The sequence below is a fragment of the Mercenaria mercenaria genome, chromosome 4 (genome assembly GCF_021730395.1).
Source record: "Mercenaria mercenaria strain notata chromosome 4, MADL_Memer_1, whole genome shotgun sequence".
Lineage (NCBI taxonomy): Eukaryota > Metazoa > Mollusca > Bivalvia > Venerida > Veneridae > Mercenaria > Mercenaria mercenaria.
The window spans coordinates 29,264,980-29,292,406 of NC_069364.1; the positions used below are offsets into that span (position 1 = coordinate 29,264,980).

Genomic DNA, 27,427 nt, shown 5'->3' on the forward strand with positions numbered 1-27,427 from the left:
CATCAGTAGACCGGAAGGTGCCAAGGCGATCCTAACGGTCGGAAAGCTAAAACGTCGTTTTCCGCCACGGTCATATACCGCAGAGATCAGACATTTAATTTAAACTAACAAAAATCAGATATATCTATATTTTTATTTCAATATCGAACTATAACTAAGGACACAATGTTTCAGTAGGAAGTTCCACACTAAAACATAGGTGAATAATTGACAAAAGCCGTGCATGATTTATCTCATATATAGTGCATTACGTTACATGTTATCTATGTACAGTAAACATACCAAAAAAACAACAACAGCAGGTTGAGTGAAATTAAAATTATACTTAAAGAAACATTGCGGGAGACTACAGTTTTTAGACGACACGTTTTTTTTTTGTATATCTTAAACAGATTCGGGCCGGGACAACATGTACCGGCATCTGACATAAAATGTTGATGGATAGTAACAATGAACGGAAGTCGCCAATAAAATCTGTAACGAGCAAAAATGGAGTATATATTTTTATCCATGACAGTATTTCAAAGCTTTGATTGCGTACTAGTATATATTTGGATTTAGATTTTTAGACTTTGTGGGTATGTCCTTTGGACAAATCTATTTCATTAGGATAAAAGCGTTGAATTGATTGTCTTATTTTTCCGAGTCGCCATGCTCCTCCTCAGTTTCGTGATGGGCCTGCAAATTTAATTGTTTGAGTTCACTCAGTGTGAAATCACCGACTGAGAATTTTCGAACTTTTGAATGTTCTTTGTTAATCTTTTCGCCCGTCTCTCCGATAAGAATATTCAAGGAGATGTCTGGAGAGTATTCCGAGGCCGGCGGCTTCCTCCCATAAACTTCGGCGACCTCTCGCAGCATATTAGCGGCGTTTCCGCAACAAAGACCTATGTATTGCACCCCGATATCTTTTGCTTCTTCCGCAAACATTTTCACGTCAGTTCTATTGCACAAACAGCATGTAAGGTCAACTGGGTAGAGATGTCGATCTGAAAAACAGAAGAACAGCACTGTACCGCCTAAATAGCTCAATACCAGAGTGTCTGCGTTGTGTGCGGGCGGTCAGAGGTTCAATACCTGGCCGGGTCACACCGAAGAATTGAAAAATGGTAATTGTAGACTTGGCTTGGCACTCATATATAAATGGTTGTGTCAGGAGGTAAATAAGCCCTGGTACGTATCAGCTATTGGATATTTTTTACTGGTTTGTTGCACAAGGGCTTTGTAGCTCATGTTGACTATTGATTGATTATATGAGACGTTAAATAAAGCTTGCCTTTACCTTTTTACATGTATATCATATGAAAAGCGTATTTCAAAAGGCACGTTACTGTTAAAAAATTGGTCTTAATTTAAATCCCGAAGATCAAAAAAATGTGATAAAAAAAGAAATGAACATTCAATAACAGGTATTTGTTTTCAGCTTTATGTGTAAATCGATGTTATTTGAGGTTTGCCTATAGGGAAGTTTACATAGCCGTTACATCTGTTTTGCTCAAGTTATTGAGTTTTGACTTTCAGGGACAAATGAGAATATTCTTATAACCAGCATTGATATGGCGCCTTTCTAACTTTAAAATTAGATGAAGACCTATGGTGCCCTTCTTGACTTTAAGCACAACATACACAAAGATAGAACTAGCTGAAAGCCAGGTAGCTTCTCATATATATGAGTACATGATGTATTTTTCACCAGATCCACTTCAGTAAGTAACGGCCAGTTACGACATTTTCTTGTGACGAAAATTTGTTTTTTATATGTTAATGATCAACATTTAATAGTCAGTGAATATGAAACCACTTGTTTCAAGTAAGGCCTAAAAACATTCTTTGTTTCCGGTAACATGCTCAAAAAAATTAGGGTAGGTAGGTCGAAAAAAAAATTTTTTTGGATTTTTTTTTATTAAGTGAGCCTTTTCGGAAATTATTTTTATGTAAAAAAATAAATACAAATAAGTCTGTTATACCTTTAGAGCATCAGTAAGTTGATTTCTAACATCACTGACCATGTTTAAAGCATAAAAAGTGAAGTTTTGCAACTTTTTGGTAAAAAGTTGAAAAAAAATTCTCCAATGCCATAAAAACATTTAGGGTCGGGTCAGAAATTTAGGGTAGGTCGGGATACCGGAAACAAACAATGTTTTTTACGCCTAAATACCTGTGTTAGGGTCTCTGAACGACATGAATGTTGGGTATTTTTCACTGGTTCTGAAAGGGACCGGCAATGCTGCAATTGGTCCCTGCAAATAAAAATGTAATGTCAAAAACTGTTCATGTAAACTAAGAAGACAAAATTGAGCCGTGCCATGAGAAAACCAACATAGTGGCTTTGCGACCAGCATGGATCCAGACCTGCCTGCGCATCCGCACAGTCTGGTCAGGATCCATGCTGTTCGCTAACGGTTTCTCTAATTGCAATAGGCTTTGAAAGCGAACAGCATGGATCCTGACCAGACTGCGTGGATGCGCAGGCTGGTCTGGATCCATGCTGGTCGCAAACGCACTATGTTGGTTTTCTCATGGCACGGCTCAAATAAATCCCGCTAACCAGTTAGAGAGAAAATTATTTTACGTCCAACACCTTTATTAAAATGTATGCCCGTCTTGAATGGTAAAGCTTTGTGTCGAATTTGCCAAATATTTATAACAGTATAAATTCTATATTTATTTTCACGTGGCACATTTATTTTTCTTTTATACCGAACACTTTTATTCAACATATACGTTTACATTCATATGTTATTTAAACATAATTATTTCGAAAATTACATTACAATTACATTTCACAATTAAAAACATATTACAAGTACGAAAGTGATTAGAACGAAAGAAAACTTATAGAGTTCTTCTCCCTGTCTTCTATGTTCAGCTATGATAGAGAACAAAAACATTCATATGTTCTTAAGAGGAAACGTGTTAAATGTATCTAGAAAAACTTTAAAGAAAATTCACATTATGCAGAATATCTTGGTCGGGCTGATAGATTCATACCTTGCACGCCTTCCTAATTTTCCGCAATAAAGGAAGCATAGTATCTGGTCCTCGAGAGCAGTTTAAACCCACAACCGCAGCGCCGGCTTCTTCTAGTGTGCGGCATGCTTTTGGGAAAGGTATGTCATCAAGGGTGATGTCGGGAACGTATGGGGTCAAGGTCATCACTGCCGGCACACCTTTCAATGGATATAATTCATGTATAGCGGGAACAAAATTAGAATGTTTCACATTTTCGGGGTTTATACTGGTCCTATACTTCATTTTGAGACAGTATTGCAAGCTATACATGTGAAGTTGCGGAGTCCTTTGTTAGATAATATTGTAGCAATTGACTCAGATTTAGGACTAAAAGGCAGCACACTGCTATACTCAGTTTGTTTGATGAACAGTAGTGTAGTGGGTAAGGTGAGGTCACCTGTTTTAAAGGTTGTGAACTCGAACTGCGCTGGCGTGACACTGCTTAATCAAACAACGAAGGAATGAACTTTGCGTCAAGCTAGCATTGCAGTCCACAACGTATACAAACAAACATCATCATGTCAAGGCCTATATACAGTAACATGTTATGTTACCACACTTTACAACTATGTCAACATGACTGATAAAATTAACCTGATAAGATTGTGATTAGTCTAAGGTTTTAAAGGCGGGTCATCAATGTAATGAACATAGAACTTTGTACTTCCTATCCGCTACTTAAAATCTCAGCGAGGTTCGCTGCGCTCGTACCTGCATCTTTGATCACATCTAGGGCAATCAACGCTTCACCGAGGTAACAGAAGGTTTCTGCGATGATAAAGTCACATCCGCCGTCAATGGCCCACTGCACTTGTTCCTTAAAAATGAGAAAAAAACATAAAATCAATGATTCCTTGAAAAGAGTTCATAAAAAGTTGAAAACCAGGGAGTTTCGCATATTGCTGCATGAAAAAGGTGAATTCCGGAGGACAAATTACATAATATAGAGGAAGCAGCTATAAGAAGTCTCCGTTGCTTTAAAAAAAACTCTTTTCGAGTTTCAATTAGGTGTCGAGGTTCAGTTACCTAACTGTGATAGTCACCTTTTCAGTTACTTTGTTTCTTACAATAAAATTGAACTTGCAAGCTTACAAGATGTATACTAGATAAAGACCCGTTGAAAGCATATTATAACGTAACCAAGCACAAATAATAGCAGACTCGGTTTGATTGTGTCTGTTCATGTGAAGTAAAAGAATGTATAACACCCCTCACACCCTCTAGCACCGGCGTGAGCGGAATTGTATTATAGTAAAAATGAATGTACTCAATAGTGTACAGGACCAGAAAATACGTTTTACCCGCCTGTAACACACAGTTAATACATACGTATTTAATGAAAGTAAACTATGACAGAAAACTTCAATCTACAAAAGTTGTTATGCTGGATTTCATTTTATTTTGTGTTTGTCATTTCTCTTAACTGTCATTTCATTTTTTCATTGGTAAAAGAACAGAATTCTTAATATAGTAAAGTTTCACTCTTGCATTTTGCAGAACTTACTTTAAACATATCCCTGGCATATTTATGCGATTCCTTGTCTTCTACACTATACACGCCGGTTCCATTGATATTTCCCGCCATCAGAGTACCAGTATCGTCTGCAACTTCACGTGCGATGCGCAGCGCATTCTTGTTCAATTTTTCAAGGTCATCTTCGCGTCCAATAGATCGCAATTTCTCCCGATGTCCATAGTACTGGATATTAAATAGAAAAAAAATGACAAAAATAGATCTACTTTCAAGGATTTCCAAATTTACCGATAAATGAATAAATGAACAAAGCATGTGCAGCTAACTGGCATTATTTCATTATATTCTTGGTGGGGTGGGGGGCGGCGGATGAAATCAGCTACTGTAATTAAAAACCCAGACAAGAAGGCTGCAAGTAGATGTTAAGAAGGCTATGTTAAACTTGGGATCTTCAACGTTCTTTAATTTTCTACGACTAAAATTGACTAAACAACAGTGTGCCTTTGCAACAGTCGTTTCGTGTATTTCTTTTATTAAAAAAGAAAAACCATTTCGTCAAATAAAAACAACAGAGGCAGTATTTTTATCTTAAGTAACCTAAATTTCACTGGACCGAAGTTTTGTTTGTCTCCAACTAGGGATGATATGATGTAATGTCAAGAAATCAAAGAGTAGGTTCAACGTTATCTGCACAGAGATAATACTTAATGGGCAATAAGGGTGGTAATATCTGATTAACGGGATTTATCAGGGCCGTTGCATAAGGATATTTTCACAGGGTACTCAGCAATTTTCTCATATCTTCTTCTTATCCCTTTATATGTAATATAAACATCAACAACAGAAAATAATCAGTTTTCTGTATCAGTGTTGCCGTGAACCGGGATCCTTGAAAAGGGAAATGGTTCCCCACTACACGTCACGCACCGGCTCAGTGGTGCTCACATGTTCAGGCGTGGGATACTTTAAAAAAAGACGACTGAAAATTTATTTTCTCAAGCCTGAAATGTCCTTTTTTGAAAAACAGTCAAATCTGGAGAATTAGGACCAGTTCATATAATTCACAGGCATGATTATAGATCAGTGTTCTGTTAAAATTTTCAGAACAGCAATCTAAAAAGCAAAACAGTGTTCACAATCGCGAAACGAGTATACATCTAGTCGAAAATGACCAATTGTCATGATCAGCGTACTTAAAGTTGTATGTAAACAGAGTGAGTAACTAGGACATCATAGTAAATGCTGTGGCCTTGAAGTGACTTTAGATAATAATGAAAAATGAACATGTTTGTTCGCGTTTCATGACAAAATAAAGGCAGAAATTATATTGTAGAAATGATGCAAAAATTACAAGCGCACCTGAGCCCGTATTTATCAATGTCTTAAGTTGGAAACATTCACGAAAAGCAAAGATTTAACTGGCCATATTTTTTAATTTAAATCTATACTGATGAAATTTAGCTGAGCAGTATATGCTGCAGAATGCATATTCGCGCAAATTTGAAAGTTCAATACAGTCAGTTTCTAACTTTACAACAACAAAACAATTTGCACTTGTGTAGCCTGTTTTAAAATCTGAGTCTGAATTTCTGATTTAAAACTGATGGACTTCATCCACAATCTAAGCTGAAAAACCTCCATACGACCTTTGATGCACCTACCGAGAGAAAAGAACAGTTCTCCTCGACTGAATTTAGATGAATATCTTACCGTAAATGCTTCAACTACGTCACTTCCGGCATGGACATATTCATAGTGCATCGATCTGACCATTTCCGGGTTTTCCAAGACTACTTCCGGTACAAAACCACCGCTCTTCAAATAACCCCGACGCTCGAACTCCCACATGTAGCCTTCAGCGATGATGATGTTCTCGCCATCCTTTAGCCTTTCTGTAAGCCCTGCAAAAGTTGTTTTCAAGTTAGAATTTAGACATTCCTTTATTCAATACACAAATTTAAAGTATTTATATTTGTTCTATATTTTTCCTTTCTAAAACATCTAATAGTATGTATTTAAGTCCAGATGGACTTAGTGCGATACTTCCCGTCGCTACAACGGGTTAGTATTCGGACATCTTTTTTTGTCCGAAATCAACGGAAAAACCGAAGCCTCCGAGTACCACGGAAGTTGTTTTACAAATTTAACTATTTTGCAGTATAAACCCAAAGAGACTCTTACTAATTGAAAGATGTTTGTTTTCTATGATACGTGTTTAATATGAAATTAGGCGCTGCCTATCCGACTGGAAAACCTAGTCACATGGATTCTTTCTGCATAAATTGTTCTTTCTGATATTTTCAGTAAGCCTGAGGGTTTTGCTTTTGTTATCAAAATTAGGAACGAAGACAAATGTTTCAAAATGTGTCAGTTTAAATGAACATAGATCTAATCATTTCTTCAAATGTGTCAAGACTAGACTGACGATGGAAAATAGTGTTAATGAGTTAAAGATAATAGTGATATTTGGGTGCTCAGAATCTAGTCCCAAAAATGCAACAGTGGCCACCATTTACATATTAATATTAAAAACTGTCCAAGATACCCCTTCGGTACATACTTACACTCGGCGCTATGTGCCTCGACGATCATGCCTTTGCTGTCAATTTATTTCTCTAATACAAATTTCTGAATCCGGGAATGCAAATTTTCTTTTAAAACTTTTTAAAGAGAAATTAGACATCAGAATTAATAGGAAGCCAGTATGAAATTAGGTGTTATCTAAATGGCAGATCTCTCTTGATAAATCAACATTGCCCATTCAAATTTCAAGAAGTGGTGTTATCGTAATGGCAATATCTGGCATTACGCATTATTTTTATGAAGTTTGATGTTCTATTAAGTTATTAACACAATTATTTGCATTAATGATAATCCATAATTCCTGAATGCAATATCCTTTCCGCAGCCTTAACGTATTAAAACGTATTAGCGTCTGATGGCCCTTTCACGCTTCCGTAGAATCAACATTTAGTACACGAAATCTATTTTGAAAATATTTCTGAAATGTCTAGGTCTGCACATGGCAAGCCAATTGTCCAGTAATTACGTGAACCCTAGTTCACGATCGAAAAACTAGGATTAACGATCGATAAACTAGGTTTTTCGAACGTAAAACTAGGTTTTTCGAATACTAACCTATATTTTCGATCGAAAACATAGGATAACGCCGTGAACCATAGTTTACGCTCGTAAATATAGGTTCACGATTGTAAACCCCCGTTCACGGTCGTAAACATAGGTTCACGTTCGTAAACTATGGTTTACGGGCGTGAACCGGGGTTTACGAGAGTAAACATAGGATAACGATCGTAAACATAGGATAACGACCGAAACTTATAGTTCAATCGAGAAACCTAGTTTATCAAACGTAAACCATGGTTTACGGTCGATATATTAGGATTATAGAATCAACAATGAATTTCGGGCGTGAACATGGGTTTACGGCCATGAACCTATGTTTACGACCGTGAACCATAGTTTACGGACCTGAACCTAATTTTCGAACGTGAACCTATGTTTACGGACGTGAACTTGGGTTTACGAGCGTGAACTTAGGTTTACGTTCGATAAACCAGGTTTTTCAAACGTAAAACCAGGTTTTTCAAATGCTAACCTATTATTTCGAGCGAAAACACAGGATGACGTCGTAAACCATAGTTCACGCTCGTAAACGTAGGTTCACGTTCGTAAACCCAAGTTTACAGTCGTAAACATAGGATAACGACCGAAATTCATAGTTCAATCGAGAAACCTAGTTTATCGAACGTAAACCCTGGTTTACGATTGATATACTAGGATTATGAAACCAACTATCAATTTCGGCCGTAAACCTATGTTCACGGTTGTGAACCTATATTTACGAGCGTGAACCTAGGTTTACGGCCGTGAACTACAGTTTACTTTCGTAAAACCGTGTTTATCGATTTGTAACTATATGGCAAGCCAATTGTCCAATAATTACGTGAACCCTAGTTTACGGTCGAAAAACTAGGATTAACGATCGATAAACTAGGTTTTTCGAACGTAAAACTAGGTTTTTCGAATACTGACCTATATTTTCGAGCGAAAACATAGGATAACGCCGTGAACCATAGTTTACGCTCGTTAATGTAGGTTCACGATTGTAAACCCCAGTTCACGGTCGTAAACATAGGTTCACGTTCGTAAACTATGGTTTACGGGCGTGAACCGGGATTTACGAGAGTAAACATAGGATAACGACCGAAACTTATAGTTCAATCGAGAAACCTAGTTTATCAAACGTAAACCATGGTTTACGGTCGATATATTAGGATTATAGAATCAACAATGAATTTCGGGCGTGAACATGGGTTTACGGCCATGAACCTATGTTTACGGACGTGAACCTATGTTTACGACCGTGAACCATAGTCTACGGACCTAATCCTATATTTTCGAGCGTGAACCTATGTTTACGAACGTGAACTTGGGTTTACGAGCGTGAACTTAGGTTTACGTTCGAGAAACCAGGTTTTTCAAATGCTAACCTATTTTTTCGAGCGAAAACATAGGATAACGTCGTAAACCATAGTTCACGCTCGTAAACCCAAGTTTACGGTCGTAAACATAGGATAACGACCGAAATTCATAGTTCAATCGAGAAACCTAGTTTATCGAACGTAAACCTGGGTTCACGAGCGTAAACTATGGTTTACGTCCGGTATCTGATGTTTTCACTCGAAAATATAGGTTAGTATTCGAAAAACCTAGTTTATCGATCGTTAATCCTAGTTTTTCGACCGTGAACTGGGGTTCACGTAATTATTGGACAATTGGCTTGCCATATCTGCAGCTCTCAAATAAGGTTACCTCGTTAATCCGAGGCATATACTGACACTCTCACACAACATCAAAAACGACCTTTCGAGCGATTTGATGAAGTTCCAAAATAATTATTAATGTACCCTTGGTCCGTTACGAACCACTGTGGGATTTGTGTTTATTCCGAGCTCAAATATCTTTTTGTAGATGAAAAGCTGACATGCAGTACTAATACCCAGGTTGAAATTAATTTCAATTCGTTAGAAAATGCTCAAAATTGACTCCACAATAGCAAAACAAAATTTAAAAAAAAGTACACGTGCATACATTTAGACGGGGTGACCCCTGCGCCTGACCCCTGACTATCTGCGAATCAAAATACGGCTTTCGTTTTCAAGTTTAACATTTCTACTTTCATTTTCTTTACTTCCAGAAATAGCTTAAGGTCGAGTGACGTCATTTTATGTGTTGTCAAAAACATATACATGCCTGGCAGGATCGCATAAATATGTGCTGGCCGTCCTAAGGATATCAGTTTGTTATTATTCAATATTGAAAACAATAAGCGGGACGCTTTAATCATCCGTAAACTCGTTAAGTACTATGAAGAAACCCGAATAACACCGATTCCATTAATACCGCGAATTTTCAACTTAGTTTTCTTTTTCACATGTCTTCAACGGTAATGCGGCGCCGGCAGTTCTGCTTATAATTGTAACAGTTGGCCTAAGCAGTTGCCGTCCTGAAAATTATTTACTGCGAACTTCGCGGCAGCAGTTCGGGGAATCATGGGTAGAAAACAACAACAGCAAAACGGTGATGGTATAGAAATATTCCCAAGTGCAACCTTCGGTTTTGCCCGTATTTTGTGTTTCTTTACTAATCATTGAAAGGTGATATTACGAGTATTTCAGCTATTGAGGCAACCGAGGCACTTGCCTCGGTCAATTTTTCTGCCTCATCTGCCTCGGTCAATTTTTTCTGCCTCCGTTGCCTCTGTTGACTGTTTTGCCTGGCCATTATTGTTGGTCTCCTGGTTTGGTTTTTGCCTTAGCTGTATGACTTTACAGCCGTTCTTGAAGAATCTGACCTCGGTTTAGAAAAATATGGAACAAACTATAACATATATCTACGACGTCACAACTGTGAGGTATTATATGTCAGTATCGTACTACGTTCAGATTAGTTTTTTTGTCAATATTCCCCAGCAGCATCCGAAAATACCAGCCCACCCTCAGGTGTGTAGCTTAGCACACTCAGTTTCTCTGCTGATTGCTGAGTAAATTTGCTATAAAAGCTTTAAAATAAAAGGGTAAAAGATCGAAAGACGCAATGAAACAGATCAGGCGAGGGTATGAGGCTAGTGCCAATGTTTGCGAATATATTAGTAAACTGTATTTTTGTAGATTTGTAAATTTCAGAAGAAAATACAGACCCGTAGCTTGGTTAATTTGTTTAATCTTAAACACGACATACCTCCACCGCCTCCAATCAATAAAAACTGCTACATATCATTGCGCAAATTATTTAGATTCGGACACCTACTTACGAGGACATGTTTGAAGAAATATCAGCTCTAGACGTTTCAGTCGTACAATTAAGATGTTCCACTTTTTAATGTAATTTATTAGCTAGTTCAGTGATAAATAAAAGATTTCTGTTGCATATGCGTCTCTGAAACTCTGGATACGGTCAAAATAAACATGCTTGAATACAGATTTTAAATTCGCGTAATGCAGATTCTGGTATTCCTAGTCCTACAGCTTAGTAAATATTTCACAACTGTCATTCATATAATAATATCTATTGTAAACGCGCGCTTTTTTTCACTGTAAATGTTCACCGTGTTCAAATGATAGATAATACCATACTGGTTTTTTTACCATTACTAAAAGTGGATGTCATGTTGACATAATTTGATATCCTTTCATGATCCTTTATTGATTCAGACACGTAAGTAAAGAAATTTTAGTAATCTTCAAAAGATTTATCAGATACAACTTTGAATCAAGTTAGCAGTCAAAAAATGTTTACTGTATCAAAATGACAGTATATGTTATCAGATACATTTGCATCATAATCTAAACACTGCTACATGCAAAGAAAGGAGTATTTTTAGTTGCTTGGATCTCATTACTTGGTAATATGGACATAAGTTGAAGTGTCATTGCATTTGTAAAACAAAATGAGAAAAGAAAGCTCTTGGTAACTGCGTTCGAATAATATAAAACAGACAGAAACCTTAATACAGTAAATGTAAGGAAATTCAAAAGATTACAGAAAAAAAAACAACGTCTTATATCAACTGGAGACGTATGTAGCTACTTGTATTTCAAGAAGAGTGGCGGGATAAGTTAGGTCATAACGACATTATTTCGCTGACCTGAATTAAATTTGTATAAAAAAAGATTTAATTCAGCTAAGGAACATGCCATTTTTTTTAATAAAAATCTGACCATCAATTTTGGGTTTTCAAATTTTCTGATGCATAAATTATATTCATGCATTAAGGATAATAAGCCCTACCCTCAGATTTTCAAGTGACTTGCCGATAAATAAGGGCTTGTTTTGGGCTAAAATTTGAACAAAATTTCGAGGACCATGCCTGATGCTACAAAGATTTGGTCAGTTTTGACCAGAACTTTGGGTCATCATGTTTAGATGGAAGATGACAATGACTGCTGCAACGCTAAGAATGCAACATTGCCAAATTGAGATGTAGCGCGCAAGTATGAAATTTTCCGTCTCCATATACTGGTCAAGTTTTTAATGTTCTGCCCACTGATAGCTGGGATGGATGTTGTGGTTTAAAAGTTTTTGCTGATTCATTTAGCTGTGGTGGGCCCTAAATGCAATCATGTTGAACCATTTGATATTATCTTAGAAAAGTTTGGTGAACATCCATCACACACATTTGTATATCATACGAGAGAGTTGTTTAAAGGTTTTCCTGTATTGCAATATTTTAATGTTTAGTGGCCCCTAAATATAGCAAAATGTAATTACTAGAACCAATTCAAGAAAGGTCTATCCAAGGACGTAACAGACCAAGTTTGGTGAAGGTCAATAGAGTCGTTTGTAAAAACAAGTCATTTTAAAGGTTTCATAGTTCTAGCAAATGCCGTCAACTGGAATCATTTGAACAAACATAAGAAGGATCTATGCAAGGATGCTACTGACCAAGTTTTGTGCAATTCCAACACAAAAGAAGGAAAATGTTGACGACAACGGACGACGTACGATCATAAAAACTCACCTGAGCACCTGTGTGCTAAAATTCAACTTACAAAGTTACAAAATGAAATTGGGATAATCCCACAGAACATTGCAGACGTTTCTTGGTTTTCATTTCATTATAATTACGTATTTAACTTGGGGCCGTTACTAGTCAATGGTTATGGTCGCTGACTTCGATGGTTGCCGACTTGAGTCACTGGTGGAATAGGTTAGCGCCCTGCTCGAGCCGACATGTCGGAAAACAATCAAGCTGGCATGCCAAGAGGGGTACCTGAGGTCTTCCTCCAACATTAAAGTCTCAATATAACATATCATTCATATAACATATCAGTTTCGCTGTGACCCAACCAGTTAAACAACAAAATGAAAAAAACTCCTGACGATCGAAAGTAATGCTAATAAACGCATAATCCATTTCGAATGTTGAATTATTTATGAAAGAATAAAATTTACCTTTTACTGGCATTTTTCTGTCTCCTGCTGTTTTTTTCTAAATCCGAATTTTATATTTCAAAACCCGTTACACTTCTCTAAATAAAGCGTACATGTATATTTATCACCTATACAGCGCGCGCTCTCAGTTTGATAAGTATGGTTACATTCAATGATATCAAAGTTGAACAACGAATTTTCATGGCAATTACTGAAGAGGGGCGTAGCGAGTAGGGTCTTATGGCACATGTAAAGATGCTACCACTGTGGTAAGGAGAGGTAAGAAAAGCTAGGCTCGACTATACATATCTACCTGTTGTTTAATTTCCAAGGAAACGGACATCATTGCGTATTAATTTTTATTCACGCATCGACATTGATAGGGCTGGGTGAAAAGGAAGTAAAAGAAAACAGACAACTTATCGAAAAATACCTTAAGTTTGATTTTCACAAGTAAGAATTTTGCTCTGAATCGTCAAGGGAAGTAGCTTCGTCGTAAAAGATGCACGTGATCATATTACAGACAAAAGATTCACAGCTTTAAAAAAAAATTCATTCGGGAGAAACTATATCGGGTTATATCAAATATTGAAATATTAATAAACATATAGATCTAATCATATTAGACTTTATTTCGTTTAATAATAGGGAGCTGATATGAGCCCAGAAAGAAAAGACATTTTTGACAAAATTACAATGTCAAAAAGAAGTAAACAGAAGACTATACAGGTTGTTTGATCTTAATAAACCTTGTAAGTATACCCGGATATCGATGTACTCGATTTTGAACTTAAGTGTTCTGTATTTATACGGTCAGTTCAGTTTACATCCTGGAGATATTCGATAAAATCCTTTACATACCCGTCCCATTTCAAATGATCTGCCCATCCTCTACTGAAAGTGTCCGTCCGGAATCCTAGTGTACGGAATCCTGTTAGGGCCATGTCGTATGTTGTCCGTCGCGCTCGACAATGCGACACGACATCGCGACAATGCGACACGATACATGACAATGCGACGCGACACACGACAATGCGACGCGGCAATGCGAAATATCGCGCTTTTAAAAGGCGACAATGCGCGACATTGCGATATTATTGCCGTCCGTCGCTTCGCATTGTCGCAGTGTCGCGTCGCAATGTCGTGTCGCATTGTCGCGATGTCGTGTCACATTTTCGAAATGTGGTGTCGCATTGTCGTGCGTCGATCTCAAAGCGCAACGGACGACATAAGACATGGCCCTAACAGGATTCCGTACACTAAGGTACGTAGTGTAATTAACTGTTGTGTTCTTACGTACGTCAACTTAAGCTACTGTAAAAATGCAATACTAGTAGTAGGCTCCGCATTCTATAACGGAAAATGCGCTTGAAGCAAACAAACGTAGTGGGAAAACTAGCGCCAGGCCTGTACAAGCAGACAGAAACCTGGTTTTGAAAGTCTGAGAACTTTTAAATTCTTCTCTTGGTCTTTGCCTACCAGTTATAAGGCATAACCTGCTGTTTCTATGAGGTCGTACACTAGTAAGGTGACTGTCTCTTACTGTCCCTTTTTTGGTGGGTCGTAGAAAGAGTCTTTCGTATCTTAATAACATAATAAAAATATTGTAAAGTCTTTACAATCGTTTTGTAACTTTAAATGCATCTGGTGAATGCAATTTTGATGACAATCCCAAAACTACGTCGAAGACAGTCGATCTGGAAAAAATGAGCTTCTTATCCCTTAATTACGAGATCATTTATCATTATTACATAAGAAAATTACCCGCATAATATAAGTACGAGATCTTTCCTCGTGTTGAGTGCTTCATATCGCGTTCTTGCGAGAAATTATATCGTTATTACAAGGAAGTCGTATAGTTTATACTACGGTGTTCTAGAGTGTTAACGCGAAGCGCGAAGGTACGACAGTACGATGGCGAAGCGCGATAGTACGATAGTGATAACGCGACGGTACGATGGTGACAGTCCATCGTACAAATCTTCGCGTTTCGCCATCGTACTGTCGCGCTTCGGCATCGTACTGTCGTGTTTCACCATCGTAGTGTCACCATCGTACTGTCGTGCTTCACCATCGTTGTGTCACCATCGTACTGCGCGCTTCGCCATCGCACTGTCGCACATCGCCACCTCACCTTCGCGCTTCGTCATAGTACTTTCGCCTTCCTCTCAAGCATGCGCAAAACAATTCACTTAGTCGGCATACGGAGGTTCGTGCTTTGGATTAATTTACTAGATCTAATAATATTATTTGACGTAGATCTATACATTTTTTTTTTCGAAAAAAAAAAACAAAAAAAAAAACAACAAAATACATGTAAAAATAACTTAAGGTTGGGGGTATCCAGGTGGGTTCGGTCAGGTTAGCAAAAACAAAAAAACTCTATTCTAGACCTAATTAACACTTTTGAATGAAATACACAAAAGCTTTGATATAAACAAGATTTAAACAAGAGTGTTCTGTTTTATTATCTTAAGATGACAATAAATATTGTAACGTCTGGTGGCTCGAAATATAATAGCTGATTAAAGACGCACCGCAGATTATCTGTATTCTTTTGTATTTACATGAAATACAAGTATCTAGTTGCAAACTGACAGTGATATGTGTTAGGCCAAGACAATGTGTTTAATGTCTATTAAATATTTTATTGAAGTAATGTGGCAGTATGAACGTTATCTGATGTATTAAGTTGAGTTTAGACTACACTTTATTACTGTGCAATACAGTTATCTATATACAGTTTTAAATTTACACTGAAAAGAGATTGACTGAATAAATTGGCAGACGAAGTTGTTAAAATACATTAATTCAGGGATGGCCTAAGTTGTCCACCTGTCATCTTGTAGTATAGCAGTATTATACCAGTATTATAAGAATGATTTTCACGACGTTCATGTGGGAGGAAAAAGTAGGTCACTAGGTCGTGGTGGGTCTTTAAAAACATTTTTTTCACGAAACAATTAACTACATATAAATGCATTATTATTTTATTTTTCCATACATGTTTATTTTGAATACTGTGATAGTTTGCTATAAATACTCGTAACACCCTGCCAGTTGATATTCATTTTCATTATACCTCAAGTAAACAATGTAAAGCCAGGATGCTGAAACGTGACAGTACGGTGGCGAAGCGCGACAGTACGATGGTGACACTACGATGGTGAAACGCGACAGTACGATGACGAAGTGCGAAGGTGCGATGGCGAAGCGCGGCGGTACGATGGCGAAGAGTGACAGTACTATGGTGACTTCGCCATCGTACCGTCGTACCTCCGCGCTTTGCGTTTCTAGGGAGCAGGCCTAACTAAACTAAAGAAACCAGCGTGGGAGCCATCTGGTCTAGTCGCGTAATGGCTGCCAGGTATTTGAACACTAATTTTTCACTTAGCATGGCAACAGAGGTCTTAATTGAAGCTAGTTTCTGTTTAAATTTCATTGTGGATGTATTTTTGACATTTTGGTAGGAAAAATGGGAGAGCAGGTTGTATTTGGTGAAGTAAAGCTCAATTTTAGTATGAATAGTACTTCCAGGTCACAGCAGTGTGATTTTAATGTCAGTTTACAGTAAGCAAATGTGACCAGAGAAATCTCTCTTAGAAGATACATGACCCCTACTTTTCTCTTCATTTTATATCAGTTTTATCATAACTCTTTAAAATGAGGTTAGGATTTGTTCTCTGAAATGGGTCTAGTTATGTTTGTTAGCTCTTTAAAAAAGGTCAGTTTTATATAGAATATAAAGGGAAAACTATTTAGCTTATTGTGACCATCATATACAGTTAAAACTCGGTATCCCGAATCCTATGGGGTCGAGCATTTTACTTCGAGATGTTAGAATGAAAAACTTGACACGTGTTGTTTCTAGGATGGGTTCGAGATTGCATATATGAGCCGCGCCATGAGAAAACCAACATAGTGGGTTTGCGACCAGCATGGATCCAGACCAGCCTGCGCATCCGCGCAGTCTGGTCAGGATCCATGTTGTTCGCTTTCAAAGCCTATTGCTATTAGAGAAACTGTTAGCGAACAGCATGGATCCTGACCAGACTGCGCGGATGCGCAGGCTGGTCTGTATCCATGCTGGTCGCAAACCCACTATGTTGGTTTTTTCATGGCGCGGCTCATATTTTGAGATAAGCGATTTCGAGGTATCGGGTTTAAATTTTAATCAGATTATTGATACCAAACTTTCTTGCAATAAAGAAACATGTAGTAAAAATTTAGAATATTATTTTGTCTTCTTTTTTTTAACTTTGAAAGTAGAAAGGTGAAATCGCACCCATTCGGGTATAGAATATAGCAAGTTTCAGTTATGGCAAACGCTTTAACCAATTTTGTACGCACAGTGCGTGAGAAGAATATGTAATGTAGATTTTTGGTTTAAACAATATTTATTTCCAAATATGCATTTCATACAAACATGTAATTTTTTTATCAATGTGATAGGATTGAGGAGTAAGCTAAAAGCTTGTATTAAAACTCTTTCCATAGCATTTGAATAAGGAATGGCCTGCATGAGAAAACACATAGTGTAGCACTCCGCGCTTGGTCGGCTCTGCTGTTCGCTTTCAAGCTATTAATTAAATGTTAGAAAGGGTCTGACCGACTGCGCGGCGCGGCTGTGTCCTTCGTCATACCACATGTGTTTTCCATGAGTCATTTTCTATATTTCAGCTACTATTTATTTCTTCTATACCTTCTAGCATGATTTACGGGTATACTATGGCTACTTTATGGCAGTTGAAGGTTTAAACAAACTCTCTGTAGCTGCTTTTGAACTACTAGTAATCTTTGATTTTCATTTTTTGTTGTTGCTGTTGATAATTTGGGGTTCTCTTTTGGTATAACCATGTGCACCAGTTCAGAATTTATTTCACCGCGACTATAATTTCTGTAAAACGTCGAAATCCATAGGTTGATATACCCACACCCCCAAAGCACTCGGTGCGAAGTTGTTAATATTATGTCCATTACGTGCGAAAGTATCCATTATTTTAAAAGCGATTAGAAATGGATAGTGATAGTAAACTAATGTGCATTGATCGTTTGTTTGTATGTAAGCTTATTCATAGTCGCCACCGGTTACCAATAAGGGCAACTCTTCCAGAATACTGGGGAGGATAGAAGATTCAGAAGACGCTCCAATTCCAGAAGCTTCCCTGGCTCTTTAGCGTGCCAGTTGTAAATCACCTATACACGGAACTCTTAGCCCAATGTTAGTATTCTAAGTAGGAGGAGCGGAGGCTCGAACTCACGAGACCTGGTTTAGTAGTCAGACCACTGCGTTCGCTCTAACCATTGATTGGATCGGTACAGTTACCTATATAGTTGACAAAACTGCCAAAGAATTACGTCACAAACGTAATTTAACGTCAGAGAAAAGATTATGTGAAACAATTGACAATCGAGGTGCGTTGCACCTCATTTGTCTATTCTTCTGTATAATGGTCAGTCTGCGATTTTCTACTTTACTTATAGTAAAATAAAATCTCATAAGTGTATGATGCCGGTGAACAAAAGACGCATCAGTCAAATTGTCGGCGTAAAATATCGGCGATACCGACTGAACTAACAAGTTACTGCATTTGAATCAATAAATATTCCAGAAAAACAGTTTTCTTTTTTTGTGATTATTTTTCGTTCTTCAAGACAATAACTTGAGCAACATTTTTATATACCTCAACCATGAACTTTTCATTCAATAAAGAGTGTAATAACAATTAATGGTGATGCCCCTTTCACGCCTTATTTGCAAATTGTTTTCATTGAAAAGCGATCTCCATAGCTAAATTCCTTTTAGTCTCGTTCCATGGATACATAAAGTGACGTCACATCCTTCATTCGTGTTCATGGTGGATATCGAGCTTCTTAGCAGATTTGTGTAGGGATTCAAGTTCCTCTTGGGTGAAGTCTCCTAATGAATATCTTCTAACCATCCCTCCTTCTTTGCTGACTTTTTCTCCCGCTTCGCCAATCATAATATTATTGGACATATCTGGGGCGTACCTGGATGACGGCGGTGTCCTGTCATACTCTTCCGCTATCTCTCGCAACAGATTAGCCGCATCACCGCAACATAGTCCAATATATTGCACGCCTATTTCTTTAGCTTCCTTCGCAAAGCGACGGACTTCTTTTCTGTTGCAAATGAAACCGTTTATATTTTCCGGATACATTAACTCGCCTGAAAAAGTACAGAATTACATTTAAAGTATCATACTTCGTGGAACAGCATTACAAACTCCGGATAAGTTTTGAAACATTTTTATCACGGCCAATACCGAAAATTAATACATACGAAATTCTCGAAACGTCAGCTGGCAGTTTAGATATCGTGGAAAACAAACAATAGAATTTGTTAAGGATTTTTTTAAATTTGTGAATTTTTTATTTGATTAGTATCAGGTACTTTCTGTGCAGAAAAAATCTAGTAAGATAATTACAGCCAACCCTGTATTAAAAAAAAAACAACCCTAGAAAATGAAAAAGGTCGCTGTTAACAGGTGGTCGCATATAACAGGTACAATTTTAGTGTTTGTACATCGTTGGTAAGCAGAGAAGAAAAAAAGTTGCCTTTAAACAGGTTTTATTTTTATGGTATTTATTGAGATGTGATTTTCAATTACAATTTTGACTGTATTGCTATTCGTTGAGCTTATACTTATCAATTTCAGTTCGATTTTGAAAAATACTTCCACTTTACTCCTAAGCTAAACCAGTACTAGTGCCATTATTAAAACGAGACGCGGTCTAGCAAGGGCGGGTTCGGTTGCACGACCCTATTATTAGAGGTAATATAAAATACAGTAGACTTTGTCAAAAATAATCGATGTAACTTTCAAACCTGTTTGCGGATCTTTCAACGAGTACATTGTTCTGCATTTGTCGGTCGTATTCATTGGTACAGGAAGTGCTGCTATGGGGCCCTTAAAAGAACAAATGAAATCTATAAAGATCTATAAAGATCAAAACTAACCATTCTGTATGTAGTTACTTTAAATTTAAGGTTGTAGACCCGAAATGATTATCGGAAATTTCTGTGCGATTACGTAAATTGCGTATGCGATTTCGGCAGTCTTCGGCCGTACCAGAAAATGGATAACAACCGGTGTATGCCGAAATCGCTTACGAAGAATATGAAAACAAACGGAAATTGCCGATAATTATTACGGTTCCACTACCTTAATCCTTACCCTGCTAAATTTCTATAATGAACTTGTCCATTTTTCAATTTGGACAGTACCATTAACTGTTAAAAGGGGTGCTTACCAAAAAGAATGGCGAACAATGTAGATCTTGATCAGACTGCACGGATGTGCAGGCTGATCATGATCTACACTGGTCGAAAAGGCAGAATCAATCGTATTTAGCATGATGAGGGTTAAACATAAATGTGACTTATTATTAATGTAACAAAGACAAAGAACAATGTAACATAAAGGACAACGCGGCAATGGTCAAACATAAATTACTTGTGTCCATAAGATACTCGTGCAACAATACGGATATCTATGTATTGCTTGTTCGGCCAATGACTTAAAAACCAGTTAAAAAGTTGTACTTCATTGTTATAATTAATAATCATAATCACTGTATAAATGCTTTGTGGTGATAGACAGTAATTTGTTGTGATATACTACTTTGAATGAAATCATAAATCTTGTTTCATACTTTACCAACAACAACAACAATACAGTAAAATCACACCTGTTTCAAACATCATTTAAAGTGAGAATGACCAACCTGGCAAACTTTCCTTATTTCTCTTAGCAGAGGGAGCATTGTGTTCGGTCCTCGTGTACAGTTCAAACCCACAGCCGCCGCACCCGCCAACTCCAACATCCGGCACGCATCTGGAAACGGCACCTTGTCTAACGTCACATCCGGAACAAAAGCTGTGAGTGTGACAACAGCTGGAATTCCTGCAAGTTAGAAATATCGTTAGACATAAGAACGTGTGATGGAATATCTAATAGTGAAACGCTATAGTGTGGACTGACATTTGTTCCTAGGACAGAGATTGTTGTTCTTGGAAAACAAAATGTCTGCAAATAAATGGATCTAGTTGGAATGAAAATACCAGTCACAAGAGGTATTTTCTACAAGTGTCAGAAGTTAAAGTTATATTAAAGATTACGGGGCTTGGTATTCAAGATACATTTTTCCGTCCAATACTTGTTAGCATTGCATTTTTATAAAATGTGTAACATTTACCGACACATGATAATTTGAGCCGTGCCATGAGAAAACCAACATAGTGGCTTTGCGACCAGCATGGATCCAGTCCAGCCTGCGCATCCGCGCAGTCTGGTCAGGATCCATGCTGTTCGCTTTTAAAGCCTATTGGAATTGGAGAAACTGTTAGCGAACAGCATAGATCCTGACCAGACTGCGCGGATGCGCAGGCTGGTCTGGATCCTTGCTGGTCGCATACCCACTATGTTGGTTTTCTCATGGCACGGCTCATTTGTATTTGTGAAGGTTTTGCTTTGTTTTCAAAACAATGTGAATAAATCTGAAAAAATAAATATGTAATGAGTTCATGTTTAATGTTAACAGCACGTTAAATGTAACACACAAACCTTTTGCCAGATGTTTAAATTTAGTGGAAATCGATTCGCACACAATTTCCGTAGCAAAATAACTATTTTCCTATTAAAATTTTAGTACTTAGTTCGTTTTTTTTCTGCGACTATAGCAACTATGCGATTCGAGCCCGATTTTCTGTATATTGTCATTTTTAACTACAAATATACATGAATCGCTGCTGATACTCACCTTTTGCATGTTCTTTAATAACTTCAAGAGCGAGCATTGCTTCACCAAGGTAACCAAACGTCTCAGCTATGATGAAGTCACAACCTCCTTCCACAGCCCACTTCACTTGCTCCTGTGTAATAGAAAATAACTATGCTTTTATATGGAACACCTGTGCTTGGCAAGAGTAGTTAAAACATCAGTCTTTTCGTAATGCCACTGTGCTGGCTTCAAACTCGTGAAGTATGTACTACATCGACAAATTATTAGAAAATATACCAGATACAACTAGGTTTTAACCGTTGGCATTAAGAAGATATACATCATAACTGAAAAATCAAACATAATTTACATTTACTTATTTATTTATTTACTGGTTTAACATCGACAGAAATTATAATTTTATATTGTAACTTTCCGGCCTTTCATGGTGGAGGAAGACCCTAGATGGCGCTCCGTTCATTATTTTATTACGGGCTGGTTCCTGGCTAGAACCACCGACCTTCCGTAAGCCATCTGAATGGCTTCCTCACACAAAGAATTCTTCACCCCGAATGAGTCTCGAACCCACATCGATGAAGGGAAAATGGTTTGAAGTCAGCGACTTGAACCGCTTGGCCACGAAGGCCTCAAAAATTTACATTTAAGGTCATGTTTACCGTTTAATAGAAAATAAAATTCTCTAAAATCTTCAAAGGTTTTTATTTTTTGTGTATTTTATTTTGAAAGGATATAAACCTTAACTTTTTTGGGGAAAATAGATAAAACACTGCTGGTCGTTTAGCTTATGACTACAAAAAAGATACATGTCACTAAAGAAAACGAGGATATGTAATATCTTATAGGCAATCAATTTTTAGTCATGGCTTACAACTAGGGGATTATCCAAAAATTTTACTGCATTTGCACTGCACATGTTAGGAGATAAAATGAACTTGAAGCAAAATTTCAAAATTTTGTCACATTGTTCTCTCTAGCACTGATTACACTATAAAGGCTCTGAAACTTTTTAGCATAGGGAGTAACCCCTTAATGTAAGCCTTGAACAAAATTTGATAATGGGTAAGATATTTTATTAGGTTTAATTATCTATATTTTTATGTAGGCACAAGAACCATGATAATTTAATGCCCATCCCCACACATTTATGTGGGGGCATATTGCGTTGCCTGATGTCCGTACATACGTCCCGAAATCTTGTGTGTCCAACTCCTCCCACACTATTAGCCCGATTTCCTCTAAACTTTCACAGATGAACCAGCTAGATGAGCAAATGAAGAAAAAGGAAAGATTTTTTTCTGTGACTATTTTCTGCAGTTATGGCCCTTTGATATGTTTGCTACATAGAAAATGGAGGAAAATCTTGTATGTCCAACTCTTTCCACATTATTAGCTTTCACAGATGAAAAAGTTTGATGTGCAGATGACCATAAAGGACTATATTACCTCAGTTCTGTGACTATTTTTACTGCAATTATGGCACTTTGATTGTTTTTGCTATATAGGGCACAGGACGTGGGGGCATCCGTGCCCTATGGACACAATTCTAGTTTTTATCTTATCTGTTTTGAGATTTAAAAGACACATCCAACAATGTATAATTTTATATTATTTCTAAATATGTATGATACATACAGATACACACCCATGGAAAGATCCGAACGAATAAGATTCTATAAAGTTTAACATGCCACATTAAAGATCGAATATACATAATATGGTCTGTTCGTAGAAAGGATAGAAACGAGGAATAGGCGATATGATCGTATCATGGTTTAGTCGCACATTAGCTTTCATAAAACGACAAATACCTCTAACTTTTGTATTATGACTGTACTATGTTTCTTACAATGAACATATTTCGTGTTGTTTCGTGCGAATCTTTATCTTCTGCGCTGAAAACGCCCGTCACACAAATATTTCCCGCCATCAGCGTTCCAGTCTCGTCTGCCACTTCACGTGCGATGCGGAGAGCGGTCTTGTTGAGTTTCTCAAGGTCATCTTCCCTACCAATTGACCGTAGTTTTTCTCGGTTGCCGTAATACTGAAATGTGTATCAACTTTCACCTACTTGCCACAATCAAATGTAGAAATGTAAACATTTGTATCATGTTTAAAGACTCAGATTACGTTTAAATGATAAATGATAAAAAATGTGCCAGAACATGTGGGCTCAAAAAGAACGATCATTCTTGAACCAGGTAAAAATGAAAATACAGTCAAATCTTTGTAAAGGACCGTCTCTAAATAGACGCCACAACTATATAAGATTTCATAAGGTCAACTATTTTCTCCGGACATTTACTAATAGTACAAATAGTACAATATCTGTATACCGGTTTCCAAACACCTTTTTTTCGTTTCCCTAATTGTGGTCCTTTATAGACAGATTTGACAGTACATACCAGAGCTTCTTTTTTGTAAAGACGGATAAAGCCATTTATTATATACCAACATAAATTCTGTAAAAAAACGGCTTGTATTTCACAAGTAAATATGAGCAGGCAGAAAAAAATCTGTATTGTACCTTTTGTACTGTATGCTACCGGACTACTTTCATTAATATGCATGACCTGACACAGATCTGTGAATAGCGCACATTAAAACTTCACTTAGTTCCATTTTAATATCGATAAAAATTGAAGATTTTGTTCAATAACAAAACACCAAACAAAAAGGTGCAGGTATATATTAAAAGGGTCATTATAACAGTAGCTAGATCTGGGATTTTGTATTTGGCTCTCGTGGATTTTGCAAAGTTGGATCACACTCGGCGCTTACGCCCCTCGTGAGATCTGATCTGACAAAACTCCACTCGGGCCGAATACAGCATGCCAGATTATAATATCCCTATTACATTGTACTCCCGTTTTATAAGCAGATCGTAGGTACATGAAAATTAGGTCGTTATATGGTTTTCATGTCACTTTGTCATGATTATATTGATATGGAAGGCCAGTGCGCCATGTTAGTTACAAATGTTGTGTTGCTAAATGCAAATCACTGAATACCAAATGCCAAATACTGAATGTCAGATACTTAGTGCTATGTGCCAAATACTAGATGGGGAATATAGCTATTGATAAATGCTAATTTCATGTTATACAAGTCTGATTAGATGCAATAACATGTCATAATGGTCATGGGAACATGGAACCGAAACTGTTTACTCTAAGATATTTAGGAGAAGAGATTATTTACAGGATAAATGCATCGACTGATATATTCAGCTCTTTATTTGAATAAGCACTAAATGAAACAAGCATTTAGCATTTATTGTTTCATAAATCACAATTAGCATTTTATCATTTTACCATGCAGTTTAGTAGACAATATTTGACAAATATCATTTTGTATTAAGTTTTTGCCATTAAACAGCATTTGACAATTAGCATTGTGCGCCGGCCTTCCATATCCACCTTCCATATTTAACATGTACATATCAGTAAAGTACGGCACACAGTCATTACTTTCCGACGTGATATCATTAACATGTTCTAGTCCATTCAGCAGTTTTAAATCATGATGCCCTCATGATAATGTACTCTCTTAATAATGTTAGGCAGATAAACTGAAGTACAAACAATGTTCATCTGTACGACATATACATGTAGATATGACAGATACATGTAGATATGTCATACTTATGTAGAACACAGATAAACGCACAATAACCGAACAGTGGATGTAATTTTCGTGCAAATGTATCACATGAAAAAATCTTCCAGTCTATAAAAATGCATATTCAAAAACGTGAACACTCGAAGTATTTTCTTATTTCAACAGCATGCATTTACGTTCTCAGGTCAAACTTCGAGACAATTATTTCCCTTGTATTTTTAGAACATGAAGATAAATTTACCGTGAAAGCTTCAACTACGTCACTTCCAGCATGAACGAATTCCTCGTGTAATGTGCGCACGAGGTTAGGATGCTCAATAACAACTTCCGGTACAAATCCTCCTGCCTTTAGGTAGCCGCGTCTCTCAAATTCGAGCAAGTAACCTTCTGCAATCACAATAGTTCCGCCATCTTGCAAGCGCTCTTGTAGACCTGTTATTTTAGAAAAGATGGTTTAGTATGCGGTTCTTTGTACTGGTATTGCATGATTTCTTATATATTTTGAAGATACTTTAGATCCTAGAATACATTTTGGCACATTGTTAGACTAGCTCCTAGACTATGATATATCTTTTTACAATTTTATGATTGAATGTAGTGAACTGAGCCAGTCTATATCCTATGTCCAATATCATTTCAACATCAGTCCTGTGTGAAAATCTCTAAAATAGACTGGCTTTTGTCTCTATGAAATTGAATTTGTCAAAAAAAGGGAAAAATATAGAAATATAGTTATTATCGGTCTAGTGGCTAGTCTAGCACATTGTAAAAGTCAAAATTTTGACTGGACATCTTTTTTTTATTAAAATTCTACAACTGTCACAGAAGAAGGTAAAAAGGTAAAAGAGTTAGTGGGTATGGGCGAAGAAGCAGGGACTGTTGGTGGACATGAGGGAGAAGAGTTGACGGAACTGCACGATGGTTACTGGTATTAGGTGGATTGTGGCGAATTGGTGAAGAACTCAAATGGGTGGATGAAGAACATGGAAGAAACGGTACAGAGATTATATATATGGAGGAAATTCAGGACGGCTTGAGAACATGGAAGATATGGAGCAGAGATTATGACATATGGAGAAGTTTATACGTTTCTCAAATTCAGGATTTCTCTAAGGTTACGAAAAGACTGCACCATGGAGTTTTAACTGCCGCTGCGTCTTGACATTTTATAGCCTATTAAAATATCAAACGGACGTATATATAATAATAATCCGTAATAATAGGGGGAGGACATAGATAAAAGTATGATATAAATCAAGCAAATTCTTTATAAAGACTGTCACCTAGCAGCTTAGTTTCATAAGACTTGCTGGCCATTATCGCATAGTATTGTATTGATTATACATTGATTATAGTATATTCGGGTCATATGTTATTATTTCGCTACGATTAATAACAAAGTATACTGTGTGCCTTTATAAACATTTAAACATTTTAAAACTACTACTGTAAACATACTTTCAAGATAAAACATTGGCATTACTTTTCGACCCCAACAAATTGTACTATATGCATATCTGAATAGACATGCGCAAACACACCAGCTGTTGCCCGAATTATGTATAATCGGAAAACTAGCACTAAACGTTATTACAGGTTAAATAGTTTCATTCTCAATGTACTGATTTATCATATTATTTGCTTTCAACATTGCAATATGTTTAGAAAGCTCGCATGTGTAGTCATTAGAATCAATAATTAATGCATTAGCCATATTTGTTAAAATAGTAATGGAGAAAATTAATCAATTCTAACCTTTTGTTTTCCTTGTCGTATCCATTTTCAATGTAGAGGTTTAAGGAAAGGGGAATAAATGCAGGGCAATACGATGAGTGTGTAATTTTATTAACTTTCTTTATGAGAGCAGATTGAAAGATAAATAAAGATACACATGACTAGATTTTTTATCATAAAGTTAAACTGGCTTTCGGCGGTATGATTAACTATGGGAAGCGATTCGGGACCTTCGTAAGTTCGTTAATTATCCCTCGCTGAAGGCGAAGGGATATAGATCTAGCGTTGTCCGTCCGGCAGTTCATCCGTGTTTCCGTCCGAAATTGAAAATGCCTACATTTCAAAAAGGGTTTAAGCTATCATCATCAA

General features: G+C 37.0%; 2 protein-coding genes across 2 annotated transcripts; both read right to left on the minus strand.

Moving 5' to 3' along the window:
* Window positions 1-119: 119 nt before the first annotated feature.
* Window positions 120-13,145, minus strand: LOC123551349 (betaine--homocysteine S-methyltransferase 1-like). Its single transcript, XM_045340208.2, has 7 exons — window positions 12,962-13,145; window positions 6,197-6,387; window positions 4,517-4,711; window positions 3,724-3,829; window positions 2,992-3,170; window positions 2,159-2,240; window positions 120-989 (listed from the first exon to the last, which is right to left on the minus strand). The coding sequence occupies exons 1-7, from the start codon at window positions 12,972-12,974 to the stop codon at window positions 634-636; spliced, it is 1,122 nt and encodes a 373-aa protein (XP_045196143.1). The 5' UTR covers window positions 12,975-13,145; the 3' UTR covers window positions 120-633.
* A 5,410-nt stretch (window positions 13,146-18,555) lies between these two features.
* On the minus strand, window positions 18,556-27,234 carry LOC128556290 (betaine--homocysteine S-methyltransferase 1-like). Its single transcript, XM_053540860.1, has 7 exons — window positions 27,080-27,234; window positions 25,566-25,756; window positions 23,553-23,747; window positions 21,725-21,836; window positions 20,690-20,868; window positions 19,791-19,872; window positions 18,556-19,130 (listed from the first exon to the last, which is right to left on the minus strand). Exons 1-7 carry the CDS (start codon window positions 27,102-27,104, stop codon window positions 18,784-18,786), a joined length of 1,131 nt encoding a protein of 376 aa, XP_053396835.1. The 5' UTR covers window positions 27,105-27,234; the 3' UTR covers window positions 18,556-18,783.
* Window positions 27,235-27,427: the final 193 nt, after the last annotated feature.

What these genes read in the sequence shown, in the direction of transcription:
- LOC123551349 (XM_045340208.2), bottom strand. An exon ending in AGATGTGATCAAAGATGCAG is followed by an intron (nt 3,171 to 3,723) that starts GTACGAGCGCAG and finishes ATCCATTGAAAG; the next exon opens with GTGTGCCGGCAGTGATGACC. An exon ending in AAATTAGGAAGGCGTGCAAG is followed by an intron (nt 2,241 to 2,991) that starts GTATGAATCTAT and finishes TTTTATTTGCAG; the next exon opens with GGACCAATTGCAGCATTGCC.
- LOC128556290 (XM_053540860.1), bottom strand. Translation starts at nt 27,104, where the DNA reads ATGGATACGACAAGGAAAACAAAAG. An exon ending in ACGTAGTTGAAGCTTTCACG is followed by an intron (nt 23,748 to 25,565) that starts GTAAATTTATCT and finishes TACACATTTCAG; the next exon opens with TATTACGGCAACCGAGAAAA. An exon ending in TATTAAAGAACATGCAAAAG is followed by an intron (nt 20,869 to 21,724) that starts GTGAGTATCAGC and finishes TCTAACTTGCAG; the next exon opens with GAATTCCAGCTGTTGTCACA.